The 18,797-nt window shown below is 46.5% G+C and overlaps 1 protein-coding gene across 1 annotated transcript in view; it reads right to left on the bottom strand.

The window, feature by feature from the left end:
- Positions 1-18,797, bottom strand: part of PLXNA2 (plexin A2) — a 322,697-nt gene that overhangs the window by 103,026 nt on the left and 200,874 nt on the right. The window contains exons 6-9 of the mRNA XM_050957071.1: positions 11,892-12,015; positions 11,013-11,166; positions 9,276-9,372; positions 4,591-4,705 (exon numbers count right to left, since the gene is read on the bottom strand). Of these exons, the coding sequence (XP_050813028.1) occupies positions 4,591-4,705; positions 9,276-9,372; positions 11,013-11,166; positions 11,892-12,015 (490 nt within the window). The remainder of the gene's footprint in view (positions 1-4,590; positions 4,706-9,275; positions 9,373-11,012; positions 11,167-11,891; positions 12,016-18,797) is intronic.

Below are 18,797 nucleotides of genomic sequence, written 5' to 3'. Positions count from 1 at the left end.
GACCTAAGTACAATGCCAAGGCATGAAATGTTTCGCAGCCCTGAGTGATGTAGCTAGGTCAGCCTACGTTTCAGATGTACACCACGTTTCTCCAGTGAATGTATCCCTTTGCAACTCGTGCCTGAGACGCAATCCTGCTCCTACTGTAGTCAGCAGCAAAGCTCCCTTGACTTCAATGGGAACCGGATCAAATCCCTGCACTTTATCTTGTCATCTTCTGTAGTTTCAGATTGGGCTCGCTCTCCCTCCCATCCAGCTATCACTATTTCCTGCGCCCCTGTTCCCAAACAATGACGAGCACTCCAGGCTCCAGCTGATACAAATCTAATGATTGAAAAAAAATGTTACCAATAAATCCAACCACACAATTTCAAAGCTGGGAAGAGTTAATCCTGCTGCATAAGGCTTTTTTCATTGCTACTAGTTCTTTTTCCTGAGTAATTGCCAAATAGCTTCACCAAACTTGTCTCTCCAGGAGTTAGGAATGATCCAAAGCACACTGAAGTCAATGGAAAGACTGCCACTGACTTCAGATAAGGTCCCTAGTGTGCGTCTCCAGAGCTAACACATTCCCACTCGTAGAGCGCATGTATTTAAAAGTAGGGATTTCAGTGTAAAAAAAAAAGAAGAAGCTTCAGCTTTATATTATTTCTTGCAAGGAACTTTAAGCATCCCTGAAAGCACCAATAGACACAATCAGTTGTAAAGATATCCCTCTAAAAGCAATAATAACTCAAACCTAAACCCAAAAGAGTCAGAATGGATATGAAATTTGGCTTTCTGTAAGCTCTCAGAGCCTGAAACACTCCATCTCCCCAATTCAGCATCTCACACATGGAAATGACATTATCTGCACACAGTGGACATCAAAGAGGGAATGGATCCCACATCCTGGGAAACTAATAGGATTTATTTGGTTCTCTCCCCGCACTGGAATGGGGCATAAGAATGTATTTATGTGTCTACATCCCTCTCTGTCTGCATGTTTTATACGTTTACACAGACATATTTTATACCCATAATCACCACACACACGTACAAAACCCCAACCTCCTCACACACATTAAAATCATGTTATAGGTCTGATTTGAGTCTGCAGAAGTGGGGAAATTCAGCTCAAGGATCCATCTGTTTTGCCTCAGGGGCTAAAGCCACATAAGAAAGTGAGACAGTTAGTGCTATGAAATCCCTCTGCAGTCTCATCCCAGAAAGCCCTCGTTTTTATGGATGCAGGTGTGCCCCAGGCCTCTGTATTTTCAGCACCTTGAGCAGGGATATTTAACCGTATGACTTGTACTGATATTAATGAAAGTCATGTGGCTTAAAAAACCCACTGAGGAATTAAGTAATTTGTTGCTTTAATTCTTAGGGAACGGGAAACTGTTTTCTAAGGGTTTTGATTGGCTGCAAGGGGATGCTCCACCTGGGATGAAGGGCAGTTTCTGGAAGATGTCATAAATTAGGATCAATCAGATCTGTCATCAATCAGCTCCGCTTGAAAAAGCAGCTCTGTCTTACTGTTATCGTGAAATTCCACGCTTACTGTGGCAATGACTCCAGATCAAATGTGCCCCGTTTATAAGCAATATGATTTTTTAAAGGCTCAGTACCACAAATTCACACTGAGAGTCAACACGCTGAGTTCATTCCTTCTCATGCATCATCACCAGCAACAAAGGTTCTGCAGGGCAAATTCCACCCCTCAGTGACACTATGCCAACCCAACTGTCTTCATCTTAAGCTATCAGAGACACCTGTGCCAACTACTATCCCCCAGCAGGCAAGATTGCACAGGTGTAGTTGCTTAACCCAGTAATCAGGTTAGAATAAACAATTCTGATGATGGTGCAAATGGAGGAATAGCATCCAGGTCACTCCCTTGTAGCTTTGTCAGTTCTGCAGGGTGAGCAGCACAAAAAAGCAGCATAAGATTATTTTAGTCATTATAGCCAGCAGATCTGACTCTGAACATGAGCTGGGAGCAGATCTGTGATAAGATGATGCCATTTTCACAGTCACCTTGCATAGTGGAACCCCATTTTGAGGACTCTGGGTTCTATTTGCTCCTTAACAGAAACTGGCAACTCCTAGTAGCATCAAAGGAGTTGCATGAACGAATCCTGTTGGAAAACAGATGCCCAAGGACCAGAAATATCTGAGTTTTTCCCGCCTGGGAACAGTTTAAATTAAACTTAGAACATGAGAATATTTCTAAGCCCATGCAAGAGTGTGTGCGTGCAAATGCTTGTGTGAGAGCAAGTGTGTCTGAGTGTGCACAGGTGTGAGAGTGGGCCTGCAGCTTGTGTTTCTGTTTGGCTATCCTGCCCTCATGGAGGCAGTTCTGGCTGTAATATTATTGCTTATGTTCTGTTTCCAAGACAATAAGCCCTCTGTTATGAAGGCAATGTCGTCCGTGAGCATGAACTTTTTACTAGGGCCCAGTGAGATCACTGTGATCTGAACTGTGTTAAGTGAGGAAACTTTTTCCCAGATAATTATCTGACCCCGTGAATTTGCAGGAGTGAAGTGCCCATAATAAAGGCAGTAGGAATACATTGTGTACACAAGTAGCAATTCATTTCCTCTTTTGAAAAAGGCACACAAATTAGCCTTTGGTGGTTGCGTTTGCATGTGTGTTCATGGGTGCAGGATAACCACTATGAACAGTGGACCATCCGCATTATCATCATTCCCTGCATCAAAGGTAATCACAGAAAAGCATCAGACAACACATAGCATCCACTGGTAAGAACCAGGCTAAGAGAAGATCCACTAGCTAAACGAGATAGAGGAAGAGCAACAGAGACCTAAGGAAAAGGCCTCCCTGTAATAGAAATAGAAAGCAGTCCTCTAATTCTTGTGATTAGAGCAGAAATGGGAAGTCAGGACTCCTGGATCCTATTCCTGACTCTACCACACACTCACTGCATGACCTTGGGCCAGTCACGTCCTCGCTCTGTCTCCAGTTTCCCACGTATAAAACTGGGAAAATAAAATACCCTACCTAACCCTACCAAGGGTTTTGAGGTGATTGTACTGAACGTGCTGTGGAAGCGTAAAGCATAATTGCAAAGCCATGGAAAAGAGAAAACGCTGAGCAGGAAGGGAAGAAAAAAAATAATCACATCACTAGAGAGTTGCAAAAGCAAAGATTCTTACTCCCTCTTGCTCCCTTGAAAGGAAGTTACTTGGTTTTGTACCAGAATGGTAAAGCTTTTGCTTTGTCTCCAGGGCGGGAGTTTCTCCTCAGGCATCTTCACACTCTGCTGCTTGAAACACTTCTTTGAGGTAAGTGCCTCCTCTCGTAAATGGCTGACAAAGGCGGCAGCACCTGTTCCCAGTTACCTTTGCTGGTCTCTTCACCGTTGCTGATCCCCTTCCGCTGATGTATGCACACGTGTAACTTGTTTATGTTTCTTACTTTGTATTACATGTTTCTTGGCATCATTTTAACCAGAGAGGCACACGGGTTGCTTTAGTCTCGCATTACTTGTTGATTTAGTTAGCAGCTCAATGAGCTTCTAAAAAGCGATAAAGGGAACTTTCATAGCTGTGTTCTGCTCTTTTCCTCTCACTTCCTTAGCCATTTCATCCTCGTTTTCAGAAACTCGCCCCATTCAAAGCATTTTAGCCTCAAGGGAGCCATAAATCAAGTAAAAGCTGGCAGCCGCAGTGGCCACTGACTACCTCAGGCAAGGCATTGTGTGGCCCTCTGTCGGAAGAAGAAGCCATAAACATGTGCCTGCTGCAGATGCTGTGAAGACAGACGTAGAAGCAGTAAAGGCATGGACCAAAAGCCTGCCAGACTGGCAGAGATCATCATGACTTATTTCTAAAGGCAGCCACAGCTGTGCTCAGCACCTCCCAAAATAGAAAGAAGATGTGATCCTTACAGAGGAGTTTACAAACTCAGAGCAGACGCCACAAGGGGCTGTGAAGTGTCATTGTTCTGCCAAACAACCTGGCAGTGCATGTGGTATCTGCAATGGAAGGAGCTAACAGCTGCTTTGTCCTGATCTCACAGAATTGGGACTATTTCTTTGTTCAAGGAGAAATCCCAAATCAAACCTTTATCCAGACAGGCCACAGTCAAAAAATTCAGACCTGGAAATGCAGCCCAGTCGATAGGCCATAGGGATTCCTCCTGCCAGCTCTGCAATTGACTTGCTTTGTGATTTTCAGAAAGTCACTGCAGCTCCGTGTGCCCCATATATAAAATGGGATTAGTGATGCTCACCCACGTTTGAGATCCTTGGATGGACAGTACTAAGTGAGTGCTAATTATTAGTCAGTCTGAATTTAGCCAAATCTCAGAGGTGGGATCAATTTAGGCCCATTGCTATTGTTAGATGACATTTTCCTGCTCTGTTCTTATTTGCTACTGCCTCTGCATGTCCGGGTACCACCTGAGACCAGACCAAACACAGAGAAAAATGGGACAAGAGCACAGCTCTTTGCCAGAGAAACAGGAGAACCTCTTACAAACGTCAGATACGCCAACCATATCACACACTGCTCCACAGAATGGCTGGGTCAGCTCAGAACACGAAAAGGCCAGTGCGAAAACATTTCCTAACCCAGTCCCAATACCTCAGAAACATTGATCCGTCCTTCCTGAAACGAGCAAGTTGTGGGATCATGAGTGCAAAGGTTCCGATATTTGCACCAATGGCAGCGGAAAGCGCTGTTCACGCAAGACAGGCACCTGTAGAGCCAGAGAAAGAAATAAGGTCCGTGTTACAGAGATGATTATCGGGAAATGAACTTGACATTGGAACAGACAGGAGTATCCATTGGAATGTACACAGGTTTATACATATGAAGGTATGTTCCTGGTAGAAAACTAAGACAAAATTGCTAAAAAAAAAAATAAAAAAAAATAAAAATCAGGGACCCAATAACCTGCATGCCAAACATCACCTCAATTATTTGCTCTTATTTCTGCATCCGTCAACAGTTTCATCTATTTAGACTGGAAGTTTGTTGGGGCAGGGAACAGTCAGTGGTGTAGCCAGGTGGAGGGAACAGGGGGAGAATAAAAAAAAAAGAAGGCGTCACCCACTGCGGCCCTTTTACTGATGAGGCGGTGCTTTTATTCACCCAGAGGCGCTCCGAGTCTTCGGCGGCACCTCGGCGGCAGGACCTTCACTCGCGCCGCAGGTCTTCAGTGGCATTTCCTTCAGTGCCGCCAAAGACCCAGAGTGAGGCTGGGTGAGTAAAAATTAAAAAGGTGCCAAGATGCTCAGTGGGGGAGCGGCCGGGATTTTGCCCCTCATGCTCTAAAATATAGCCAGTCTTTACATGACTTATTAATACAAGCTGAAGCATCTTTTACAACAGGACATAAGGTACAAGAAAAAACAATACAGTGCAATCTTGACTGAATTTAAACCTCAATGGTATCTACAAACAAGCCAGGTTTGAAGAAAATTGGCTCAATTGTTTTCAAAAATTGGAAATATTTAAAGTCATCAACTGTAAGCATTTCTATTTGGCCTTTTTCACTCCAATTCAAACCTGGAGCACGTTAGATCGCTTGGGGGCATAGCAAGTATCTGTGCTTGATGTCGGATGAGGCCAGTGGCGCAGGACATGGTTTTTGACATGGGTTGAGCCTGCCAGTCCAGGAACTGGCTGAGTATTTACTACCTCCCACCTCCTAATCTGCTGACAATGAGCTGTGTGGCTCATAACAATTGTTGATATTTGCAATAAAGCTTCCTTTGATCTCAGAAGCAGCTCTCCTACGTGACAGGCCATTTCTTAGAGCAGGTCTATTCTAGGAAATTAGGTTGTTATAACTACATTGCTCAGGGATGTGAGCACCCCTGAGTGACACAGTCAAACCAAACTCCCCCACCCTTAGACAGTGGCTAAGTTGACAGGAGGATTTTCCCCTTGCCCTAGCTACCACCTCTTGGGGAGGTGGTGTACCTACGCGACAGAACTCCTCCAGTCAGCGCGGGCAGTATCTTCATCAACGTGCTATAGCGGCGCCGCTACAGCATTTTATGTGTAGACAAGCCCTCGGTAACTGTCCATGGTCAGCATATCGCATGGTTTCCAGGGATCTTTAAATCACCCAAAGACATGGATTGTGTAACTGAAAGGGGGATATGCACCCCTGTTCGTGCACTGGACAGACAGCCAATACTCTGTTATTTTCTTTCTAAAGTTACTGTCACTAAAATGCATATTTAATGGCTTCTTTTTACATCTGAGTTGTATTTTCCTTCTTAAGCATCTATAGTGATCTTAATAGCTAAGGATTGTTATTCTAATCATGAAAACATAAATCTGGGTAGCAATATCAAGTGCTGTGAGCTTATTTAATTATTCCTTTATTTGACCCATTTCCGTCTCCATTTTGGTTTGCCACACTCCTGCCCTCCCACTTTGGACCTGACCTTTAGCTTTCTGATCTGGGGTAGAAGGGGCTCTCTGCTTGGCTTAGCATGACTGAGGAGGATGGTCATTCTGATGATCAAGCCCAACAGTTTGGTTAGGCGCCTGTCATTGTAATGTGTGGTTTTCTTGCTGCTGCCTCAGCTCTACTCTGTCTCAGCTGGGAAGGGGCAAAGGTTGGACAGGGAGTCACAGACAAGTGACTTCTTGAAAGCTCATCCACAGTGAGTGCCTTGGCTCTTTTATGAGGAGAGTTTCTCACACAGTTGCTCCCTCGCCCCAGCACAGTCACCTCAGAAAGCAGTTTCCATTAAAATTAAAAAAAAAAAAAAAAGGGTCTCCTTTGCTTCTAAACCAGGAAGCATCCTTGCCCTACAGCATCTGGGAACCTCTCACTCTGAGAAAGGGTTTAGTCCCTCTCTGCTAGAAATGGGCCCCAAACCAGAACCATTTATCAGATTCCTCAGCCCTCCCTTGAACTTTGTGGGGACTTGCATTAATGGAGCCCAGATCCAAACCATCCCAGCTTTTAGGCTTGCAAAACAAGAACCCAGCTGATGAGGGTTAGCAAAATCACTCCACCCCTACAGACTGACTCCATTCGATGATGTACTACACAGCTGGACATTCCACCTGTGAGAAACAGCAGAGTTCAGCACTCTGCATCGTCCATAACCCAGAGAAGGAAAACCATTCCTCACACTGCTGTGAAGCCAGAAGGGACAGATTATCCTCCACTCCCGAAGTTTGGCAATGGGCACTGAGCCATTTCTAGGTCTGTCTCATTCAGGGGCTAATTGGTGAGCTCTCTTCCAGCATGCCTGAATCATGTCCCTGGTGCCCTCAGACAGCAGCGCAAGGCAGTGTAGATTTTATGGACGACACACTTTTAGCACTTTGCCTTTAAGAATTAGTCACTTGCGCCATGTCTGACCCCTGGTGTAATTTCCTGTTAGAAAGGGATGAGGGCAGAGTAGACTTATTGCCTCATCCAGTTCAAATCTCCACTCCCAGGTAAGATTAGGAGCAGCAGGAGCTCCAGCCAGATCTCCTGAAGGGACATCCTTGTTCCAGCCAAACTGGTGGGAATTCAGGGAAGAGCAACAAGACTGCATAAGAGCCTTGAAGGACGGATTTACAAGGAGGGGAAGAGAAAGATCTCTAAAGTCCATTATGCTTGGCTAAGGGATGAGGAAGTGGGGACATCACTGTCTATAGGGATATGAAAGTACAGGGGAGAGCATGTAGTGTGGATTTGCCGATGGGCTATAACTGGGAGTAATGAGACCCATCTATCGAGGGACTCATATGAGCACTCTCTCTGTAGTGCCTGAACTGAATTTAAAGGCAAAATGTAGGCTGAATGCCAGGAAAATGACACGAAAGCCAAGCCTATTAGACTATGGAAGAGTCTCCCAAAGGAGTGGGAGAAGCCCCATTACCTGGGACTTGAAAGCTAGGCTGGACAAAGCAATGCTGAACAGAAAAGATGACAACCCTGCTTGGACACTCCCTGGCCCCTGGCAGCAGGATAAAGCAGGCAGGGCTAACAGAGCATTTCCAGCTCTAACTTCTACCATTCTGGAGCCAGCTGTCCAATCCCTGGCAGTAGGAGCTGCTTTCCAAGCAGAGCAGTTCAGGCCTGCCTTTCATTAGCTGGTCTTTGGCACGGTAGTCACAGTCTCCCATGTCCTACACGTTTCACTTTGGTTGTGCGAGGTTTCGGTTTGTCTGTTCCCACTGAGATATCTATAAACACTTCAGAAATTTTAACAAACCCCAGCCAGCCGTGTTCTACCTCAAGGGCTTCCGGGGGAAAGGCTGCTGTGGGGAACACGCTGCTGTACTGCTCAGCCATCTCAAGAGCAGATTGAGAACCAAGTGGCACCTGTGTCTACAGTCTGCCCTTCCTGAGGCAACTGACAGAGCCTGCACTCGCCTGCTAAGATCTTTTCCTGTGAAGCTGAAAGGAGCTCAGAGCTTTGTGGGGCTTCTCTGGCCTGATCTTAGGGGAAGAAGACACAGCAAACAAGCCATCTCTAGTAGAAACATTTTCTCCCTGCACGTCTGAAAAACAAGCTGAACAGCAAACCCCAGCCTAGGTCCCTTCACACCACTCCTGTGCTCTCCTGGCACAACCACCCTGTCCCTTTCCCCACACCTCTTGCTGCCCCATCCCCCTTTGTCTTCCTTTTGAGAGTCTACAACAGAACACATCCCTGCCCTGTCTTAGCAGTTTATGGAGGGAAAGGCTTCTGAGTCTCCTATAGATATCTGGAGCTGCTTTATAGGGAACTCCGGAGCACTTTCTTCTCTCCCTTCCCCCCAGCTGCCTGTGAGTAAGGATGGAATTGAGCTCACACTTGCAGGATCATGCAGCTTGGGGGCACCAGCAGGTCAAGCTTCTTTCAGACACACTTATTCTCTGCTAAGGCAGATAAATCTCGGTGCTCTTGGAAAAGTTTCCACATGATGGGGATCTCTCGGTTTCTCTCTGTTGCTGATGACCCTGAAAGGTCAAACTGCCAGCATCAAGCCAGAACCTCCCCCAGTACATGACTGAAAATCTTATTCCTCTTCTGTTTTAATCCGCTGTGCTGCCCCACACGCATTTGGCCGATGTCCATCTTGGTGGCACAATACAACTCAGAGTTCTGTAATCTGGCATGGCACACTAGGTGTCCTGGGAGGAATCCTGTCTTCCTGGGGTGTGCATCAGCTGTGGCACTCGAGAGGTTAATAAAGAAACCCATTCCACTATGTACTGAGACAGCAGGCTCCATTGGAGGGGGTGGGGGGAAGAACCAGGGGCCTGGATCTGGGATGCTGGTGGGGAGGGAAAGTGGGAAAGGAGGGAGAGGGTGTCTTACAATTGGTGAGCACTGCAGTTGTAGAATTTGAACTTGGTGCTGATGAACATCTTGCCTGTCTCCTTGGATTTCAGCTGGAGCTCCAACCTGAACCAGTCTGGAAAGAGAGGAGGGGAGGGTGATTACACCAGAAATAACAGCGATTGCAATGGATGAGGTACTGGTTCTCTCTCAAGACAGGTCTGACGATTCGCTGAGCCCCCCCCCCCCACACTTCTAGTGTGGTGTGGAGAAAATCCAAGCACCTCTGGTCCCACTGGTGCACGAGGACACCATGCTGCACCGGGTCTCTGAAAGCTAAGGGTCTCTGAGCAGCCAATAATGCACACACTGTGTATCCTCTGGGGACTTCAATGGAACATGCCGTGCTGGTCCATGGCTGGCCAGTGGAAGCTGCTACAAGAGCATGACACAGCCTCTCCCAGAGCCCCTGGGAAGCTGTGCCAACTGGTGCCATGAACCACCCCCCACAGTCAAATCACACCTAATGAGGTGGGAAAACACACTAGAGACATAGGGTTCACACTCCACCTTAGGTCACAAGTGAAATGAATGTGGCGGTCTCATCACATTCCCTAGAGGAGGTTTCTCTTCAGCATAAACTAACAACAGGACTGGGGACAGTTCACAGTCTATCCTGAAATGCAGCCCAGGATGGGGTGTTGCAGGCAAGGACTGGAGGGCATTAACAGAGCTAAGTAAGAGGCTCACCATTGGAATAATCAAGAATAAATTGCACTAGCTGAGCTGTGCAAGGGAAGTTTGCTCTTCACTTTCCTAGCTCTCTCCAAGCCCCTAACTTTCATGAGCACTCAAATTCATCATAACATAGTACATATAGGAAAATATCAGCAGGAAAGCACAGATGACACCTGGAAGCACGCCAAGGAGAAAATGAGTTTAAAACAAGTAGCATTCTGGTTCTGGAGACAGAGAGAGGCGGGGGGAGGGGGAAGGGGAATATAACAGCGTGACATTAATGAAGAAACAACCCAAAGATCAAAACCAAAAAATAGAAACCTCATCCACCTACTCACAGCAACTGAGTCAGGCCTGAGTGCAGCAACCCCCACACTTTCACCTCCCACATCTGCCTAGCATGAAGGGTGAGTTCCCTGGTGGGATGAGAGACAAGAAGGTAACTGGCTTGAAGATTCACCAGTTATTGGGGTTTCTTGGGCACAGCCTATATCCTGAGGATCTGGGTTGTTACTGGACAGCCACCTCCAGCCCCATTCCTGGATGGTTTGTCATCCCGCACAGCATCAAAGGGGTTCAGGCAGGATTGACACACAGCCCAGCTGTGGTCTGCTCTGGCAGCTAGATCTAGCCCTACTCAGCACTTGCTGGCTCCTCTCCCCCATAAGGTGAATGCACAGGCGAAACACAAGGCCATCAGGCAGTGGCAGCTCCAGGCACCAGCACTCCAAGCATGTGCCTGGGGCGGCAAGCCGCGGAGGGAGCCCAGCCAGTCCCCACAAGGCTGTCAGTCAGGCTGCCTTCGGCACTTGCCTGAGAGAGGTTCGCCGGTCCTGCGGTTTTGGTGGCAATTTGGCGGTGGGTACACCGAAGCCGTGAGACCAGCAGACCTCCCGCAGGCATGCCGCCGAATCCACGGGACCGGGGACCTCCTGCAGGCAAGCCACAGTAGGGAGCCTGACTGCCGTGTTTGGGGTGGCAAAATAGCTAGAGCCGCCCCTGCCACCAGGCAATACTCCAATCATGAAATCAGCTCACCTTGGTCCACAGGAATGGCAGGGACATCTTTAGGGGCCGGTGAAACGCAGACAACCTGGCTGCCGGAAACTTGGCCTTCCACCTCAGTGAGGTTTCCAAACAAACAGATGATTCCAGCTGACAGGTCTGGAGCATCACTCACCAGCAGGCTGAGCTGGAACAAGGGAAAAGGCGAGAAAAAAAAATACAGCCAAGATCCCATTAGCTGTCAGAACTACCCAGAGTTCCCTTTAGATTTTCAGCACCTGCTGCTTCTCTGTGGAGCATCAACCAACCCTATGCAGAGAAAAAGACCAGACATGTGGCACGCAGCCACTCCTTTCGCTGTAACCAGAGGAGGAAAGGTGGATAGTGTTGCAATGTTTTTCTCCACTGATATATGATGGTCATACAGTCCCCTCTTTAGCCAGTCCCTGGGAAAAGGGTGGCCCATGTTCTGGGACCTGCCTGCCCCAGTGCAGCACCTGAAACAGAGCAGGTGGGGAGGGTGAGCAGTTGCTTAGAAAGGAACAGCTGGGAGCGTATGGGCAGCTAGATCCTCCCAGAGGGACAAGTAATGGTAGGGAAAAGAGAACTTTTCCTTCAATGGTTAACGGAGGCTGGCAGTTGCTCAGTGAAAATGTGGGCACCGGGGCCAGATTTGGGAATGTGGGTGTCTGTGTGACCTCTGACTCCTAAGGAATTGGAATATCCCTTCCCTTACCAACCTCTTCATGAACCTGAACTCCATGTTCATGGAAAGTATTCGTAGAGAAAAAAAATGGCTCTGTCATTATGATTCTGAGCCTGTGTGTCTGGAGCACTGTCTGTCACAACTGAGCTACCCTTGCCCACGGGATTGAGGGCCTGCGCGCAGAACCGCCTGCCACCTGTACCTACCGGAAGGCTGTGCTCAGACACAGAGATGCTGCTGGGCTGCACGGTGACACTCATACACTGGTTGATGCTGGCTGCAAATCGGTACGGCTCATCTGCTCGCTCGCACTTGTCCTTCCGGGAGCACCTGATACACACACAAGCGTCAGCGCAAAGGGACACCTGATGAACTTATCTCTATCTGTCAAACAGCAGGGGGTGCCACTGCTGGTCAGGACTGTGGTGCATCAGCAGAGCTGTCGGAGCAGAGCCCAGCATTGGCTGGATAAGTGCAGCAACAGGGGATAATAATGACCAGGACTGAAGTACATCAACAGAGCTCTGTGCACAGATTCCAGGGCCAGTATAGCATCATAGATTATTAGGGTTGGAAGGGACCTCAGGAGATAATCTAATCCAACCCCCTGCTCAAAGCAGGACCAATCTCCAAATCCCTAACTGGCCCCCTCAAGGATTAAGGTACCTAAGATAATTATTTGTCTGAATATGTTTTGTTAGGCTTTTTGTTTCCAAAAGCTGTGTTGTCTTTCAGTAAAATACAATGCAGAAATGTGTTTAGTCAATAGCAGATCTCTTAAAATCACCACCATTCTCTAGACTAAGATGTAACAATCCATTCAGTAACAACACTTTCTCAAGATTAATCTGTAAACCAAAATCTCTGTTTACCCAACAGAAGGATTATGTCAGGTGTCAAGCAGGTTTTTTTCCCTTCTTTCATATTACTATTGAGTAGGTATAGGATCCCAAAGATGTAAGATGAAGAAGAGGAAATTCACTGAACGAAAACAAAATTCAGATAACTAAGCAGTCAGTCTTATATTCATGGAAAGGAGTAAATGCAACTTTATCAGGTGCAGAAGCTGCAGATCAGAAAAGAAATGCACTAGCAGACACATTTGGGTTAGGGAAGAGCACTGAGCCCTGGGATGAAAAGAGCATTGGGTGCTGCTAGGAGATGTGCACAGTCCTACCCAACCTGTGCCTGATTTTAGCAGTGTTGTGCACCCACAGCTCCCAAGGACTTCAGGTGGATCTCTGGGAACTCAGCATTTCTGAAAACTAGGTCCAGTATATCTGGCTCAGATCAGCACTCTGAGATCCTCATTTCAGTCAACAACAAACTCACAATCCACGTGCTACCTTAAATAAAAAGCAATAAAAGGCGTTCACAAGACAGCACCTGCACTTTAATTAAAAGAAAAACACGCGGCTAATAAATCTTCTCTTACAAAGCCAAGGGTCTTGAAGAGCTGGAAGCAGTAATTTCTTATCCTGAGGCTGGAGACACTAGAGTTAAGTTTAGTTGTCATGCTCAAATCTCTCTGACTCTCCCCACCCTCCTTCCGCCTTGCAAAGAAACCATTAAGTGTGCCAAGCTGAATGATGAGTGCTGCTGCTGGAGCGCCAGCCGCGCTGTGTGCTCATCACCGAAGCCATTTCACTGAGGAGAACCTCAGTGTAGACTGAAATTCTGATTCACAATCAGAGCTGCTCTGCGAATCAGGAGAGGTGAAGTAAAAAGGGCTAATCAGTTTCCACCTCATGACTTTGCCCCATGATTGGAAATTAAGGAGCCATTCAACAAAAGAGAGGACTGAAAATGCTACCGTGCAGTATGTGGAGTCAAGCTGTGACCCTCCCTGCAGCTATAAAGCACGTTTATTACGGCCCTGCTTAGGGACCAATCCAGGTTGGTGCCCCATTGTGCTAGGCACTGTACAAACACAGGAGGGTAGTGAGTCAGAGGCTGCAGCTGGATTTTTAAAAGAGCCAGATAATTTTATGACCATCTGTATAATTGCAGTTACATAAGCTAATATAAAGGGGCCAGCTACAGCCAACGGTGGTGATGTGGACACTGGTCCACTAGGAACCAGATAGAGACTCACCAACTTATTTTACACAGAACAATTACCATTAAAATAAGCATTACCAGCTGTCACTGCATAGTGGTATCAGAGAAGTAGTACAGTGCTTTTCTATCCTATGGTATACGAGAAAAGCAGTCTTTCAGATTCCACTATATAGTAGTGGCTGACATATGTTGAATTTTATTGGTGTCAACAAACAGTCATTAAATTATATCAACTTTCACTTACTGTTAACCTCAGAATGCTATTACCAGTCGCCTGAGACCCCTGTTCAAGTGCTTCTCTAAAGAACCCATTTGAATGTATTTGTTACTTTAAGCAGTAAAGTGCTCTTCTCCCACTTAGGACTGGAGTCAGTGGAACGAATACTCAACACAAAAGCAGGTGTTGCTGTTTTGTTTTCCTTGTGGCAGGGCTGGATGCAATCTTAGGCAAACATCTACATTAGCAGACATACTGACTGTTCCACAAAGAGTCTTAATCTCCCCGTAACAAACCTCTCCTAAATGAGGTGACAAGAGCCTTGCAAAACTGGGACTCAAAAAAAAAAAAAAAAAAAAAAAAAAAAAAAAGGGGAGCTATATTCATTGCTGAAAGGCCGTTTGCTTCTGAATAAGAAAAGCACCGAGGTTACCACTTTCCCTTTCCATACCTGACAATTGATGTAGCTGTCCTCCTCCCCCACTTTCTCTTTTTTGGAATATAATAATGGATCTAAATATGAATGCTGCTAAGGAAAAGAATTATTGAGGTTTAAGTGAATCTGTAAGATAGCTTGAAAGTGAGCTCTTGACTGGAGCCTTTATCTCATTGACTCACTGGAATGGCTCTTTTTTTATCATACTATTTATGGCAACAGCCCTAACAGAGATAAATAGGTCTGTAGACAATAACATACATGCAGAGAGCAGCATATAGAGAGCGCCTTTCAGGTTGCAAATTCCACTGGACCAAGGATACTCAATCTCCTTGAGGCCTCTACCTACCTCCCAAAGAGCAGAATTGCTGGAGTAGCATTAGTAAAATTAACCTCTCTGTCTTGAGTATAAAGTAAAAGCGAATGAATGAAGATCACACCCCAAGCTGGATCTTGGGAATACTGTACATGAGGCAGGTTGCTCATTCTTTTGGATGGTGGTGAACCAAGGGATCCTGCAAAATGAAACCTACTTTTCCCTTGGCCATTTCTTGTAGGGATTTTTGGAATCTCATGTTATGTCCCAGACTCCTGGAAGGCTTCTTCAATCAAGATGCAAAACAGTGTGCGCTGTGTCCTTCTCCAGTGGGAAATCCGCTACCCTGCTACTTCTACCATCTAATGGATTTATACCCTTTGATCAAATGTTAGTGGCCTGTGCCGTGGTGCTGAAAATCGGTCCATAAAAAAATTAAAACCACAATTAATTGGCAGCCTAAAAGGTCTTCAGGCCAGAGGTTGTCTTCCTATTCAGCCCTGCAGTGCAAGTGGCAGTCTGCAGTAGCAAGTCTTAGATCCCCGGTCTACACACTCGGGCTCATGCTATGGCGCTCCTCATAGCTGCGTAGACATTCGGGCTTGGGCTGCAGCTCAGACTCTGAAGCCTAAAAGACAGGGATGGGCTTCACAGCCACAATACCTACCCAGCTGTTTTTGGCACTGCACCATGAGTCCTGTGAGCCTGAGTATGACAACCTGAGCTGTGAGACCTGTTGCCGTGGGCGGCACGCATGTACCCTGACACGTTTTGGGTGCTACTGTAATGTAATGAACAATTGGTAAAGGCGAAAACCTGCATTGAAATGCTTACTTATGAACTACAATGTGAAATCAGACTCAGCTAATTCCCAGTACGCCTCCACTGTATGTTTGCCCAGAGCACAATCTCTTCTTTTGCAATATTAAATTCCAGGTCTTCCCCTTGCTTCTTTCATTCCTACCCCAACCTGCCTCCCAAGACCTCTGTAGGGGATTAAGTGGATGCAGAAGCTGTTAGTTCAGCTCATTTCACCCTTTTGGCTTTGATTTTAGTTCCTTGGTCTTATGGGCTTGTACAGGTGAATGTATGTAAAGGCACCTCCCCTAACACAATGTAGCTCTTTGTCGTCCTCTAGATGGAATATAGAGAATTGTGGTTCTGCTGCTGTGTGTGACCTAACATATCTGACCCTTTAGCTCAAACACAAGCAGCTCCTGCTTTTAGATCCGGAGATCATGGGTTTAATCCCCACAAACAATTTAACCAGGGGCATCATTACACTTAGATTATACATTTACAAATGCCCAGTGCCAAGAACAAAGGGGCACCAATCCCTGACTGGGACCTCTAGGCACAACTGCAATAGTAATATTAAATAATAAACAACACTAATAACAATATGCTGTAGTCACTCAGAAATCAATGACAGCAGTAGGGATAGAACTCAGATCCTCCTAGTCACTTAGGAGTTTTATGGCAACAGTGGATACAACTGAGATCCTCCTCACTAAAATGGGTAGTATAGAGCCTATGACACACACTCCTGATTCCATCCAGCAGAGGTCAGTGGTGTCTGTGTGTGTCTGTCTTTCACTGGCACACCAGTTCATGACATTGTTACGATTTCAAGATCCAAAAGCTTTAGTTGCCTTGGTAATCACTCAAAAGTTCTGGCTAAGCACCCACAAGTTCGGATTCTGATCTGAGCATCCCCAGTCTGCAAAACTGTCCATAAATCCCACATGGATAAACTGTTTCATAGGATCCCTAGCGCATCATCCCTGCTTCTGGCTGGGCCGGGAATACAGCATTATGACAAAGAACTTCTGCAGCTGTTTTGATATTTCTCTCACCATCCAGGACCCAGAAATGCAGAAGCAGACTCAAAACAGAAAAAAGGTGAGAAAAGCGGCTGGAATCCTGGACCAAGGCTCTCGGTTCTTACTGTATCTGAACTGGCTCAGGTATCCTTCATGGCCACTTTACTGTCACAAGGGCTTTATTTTGTCTCTCCCTCGGCACTCTGCCTCTATCTCAGTTTCAATTTCCCCAGCCCCCTAAACTCCCTCTTTTGTGTGTCTTTTTGTCAACCCTCTGTGAATGCAGCGTGAGCAGCACATCCTGACCTGTGACCTCCCCAACAAACACAGAAGCAGCTGGCCCATCTGGCAGGAGTGAAATGTAAAAATTAGAGGCAAGAGATGACAAATGAAACACAAACACGCCAGCATTGAGGGCTTCCAAACAAATATGACAGCGGCTTCAGTAACAGCAAGATAAACTAAATTATTTACAGCTTCAGACAGGGGCTAAAAAATGATCATTGCTCTGCGCAGGCAGTGGGAAGGCAGAAAATCTCCAAGGAAGGGTCGGAAAATACCAGCAGGGAAGAAGGCATTGTAGTGGCCTGCGTACTGCAGGCTCTTGGCCACATTTAGCCCTCTAGCTCAATTCATGGTCTGGCTCCCCCAACCTTTCTGCTTTGCTCCCCTTTTATCTTACCTCTGTATGTGTAACACTCCATGCCCCTGGCCTGAGTTCTCTTCTTACAAGCTACCAGTCCCTATGTTGGGCAAGGGGAAGTCATGTAATGGTTCAGGAAGGGGGACTGAGAGCATGAACTCCTGGGTTTTGCCTGTCCTGCCACTGATGTTCTGTGTGACCTTGAGCAAGTCATCATCATCGTTTGTATTCAGTAGCACCTGGAGGCTCAAACTGAGATCAAGGTCCTATTGTGCAAGGTGCTGTACATGCCGTGAGAGACAGCCCCAAAAGGCTTACAATTGACATAATCATGACAGCCACAGTGCGGCAGAAATGAAGTCTCTTCATGCCCTAGTTTTCTTCTCTGCAAAATAAAGATAACAATCCTTACTTTCCCCTCCCTGGTGGGTTGTGAGACTTAATTAATTAGTATCAGAGGGGTAGCTGTGTTAGTCTGGATCTGTAAAAGCAACGAAGAGTCCTGTGGCACCTTATATCTGTTAGTCTATAAAGTGCCACAGGACTCTTTGCTGCTTTTACTTAACTAGTATTGCAAAGGGCATAGTGATCCTTTCACCTTCCAGCTCTAATCACTAGACAAAGTGAGACTTGTAGTGGGAGGGTATAAACAAAAAGAGCCATAGCTCAAGCAGCAACTAGACAGACAACAACCTGACTGGGAAGCCCCCCTGGTAAGGTCCTCCACAACACATCCTGGTCCTGTCTGGTAACTGTGGAGCACCCAGAACGCTATAACCACTCTATAGGATTGATTTAAAAGATTTGTAGGTTCTGTGATATCGCCAACAATAGACAGAGTCAGTGAGGGGTTGGGCAGTCTGGTCTTAAAAGGGGGAAGCAATGAAGGAGGAGGAAATAGACAAGCTAAGGCCATTTCAGGAATTTGACCCAAGAGCGCTACATTCTTCACTGCTGTGCATTCATTTACACCCAGGCACAGGGAGTGCTGAGTGCTACCAAACCAGAGTGGTACTGTCTCACACTTGTTCTGCACAGGTCTAAGTAGCAGCAAGGTAGCATCAGGCCCTGTGACTACTGGTTATTCTCTTAAAGTTTCCCTGAATGCAGCAACTGAAATTAAACACATGGTTCCCCAGGTTGTGGGAGTGCAGATTCCCCTGTGCATACAGGTCTCTAATCCAGTCCAGATTTTGTATATAAGCCTTTACTGCTCTCCTTCTCGTGCCCTCTGAACACCTGCTGCTTCGGCATGTGGCCAAGTGTTATTGTGTGGGTCTCTGAACTCTGTTCCTCTGCCTCCGCCCCAATTTCCACCCATTTAATGGGAGCGCTTTGCTGGCTGGCACAGAGCCAAAGGGCTTTCAATTCCTTTCTACCAGTGTGCTCCAGGTTTCTCCCTTCAAGTGCGCACGCTGGGTCCCCCTTCCGCTTTAGCAAGTGAACACTATTGTCGCAGAGAGAGTGCACAAACACCGCCCGAATTCAGAGACCCAGTTTTCTGAAGCACCCGGAAAAATCTTTATTTCCTTTGTCTCCACTGACATGATTTAGACTGCTGGTCTCAAACCTAGCACAAAGCCCCAGCCTAACCCACAGTTTCATTGCTTTGCTGG

This window comes from Gopherus flavomarginatus, chromosome 5 (assembly GCF_025201925.1).
Source record: "Gopherus flavomarginatus isolate rGopFla2 chromosome 5, rGopFla2.mat.asm, whole genome shotgun sequence".
In the NCBI taxonomy this organism is placed as follows: domain Eukaryota; kingdom Metazoa; phylum Chordata; order Testudines; family Testudinidae; genus Gopherus; species Gopherus flavomarginatus.
The sequence above is the reverse complement of the archived record's forward strand: the minus strand, read 5'-3'. Positions and strand labels throughout refer to the sequence as shown.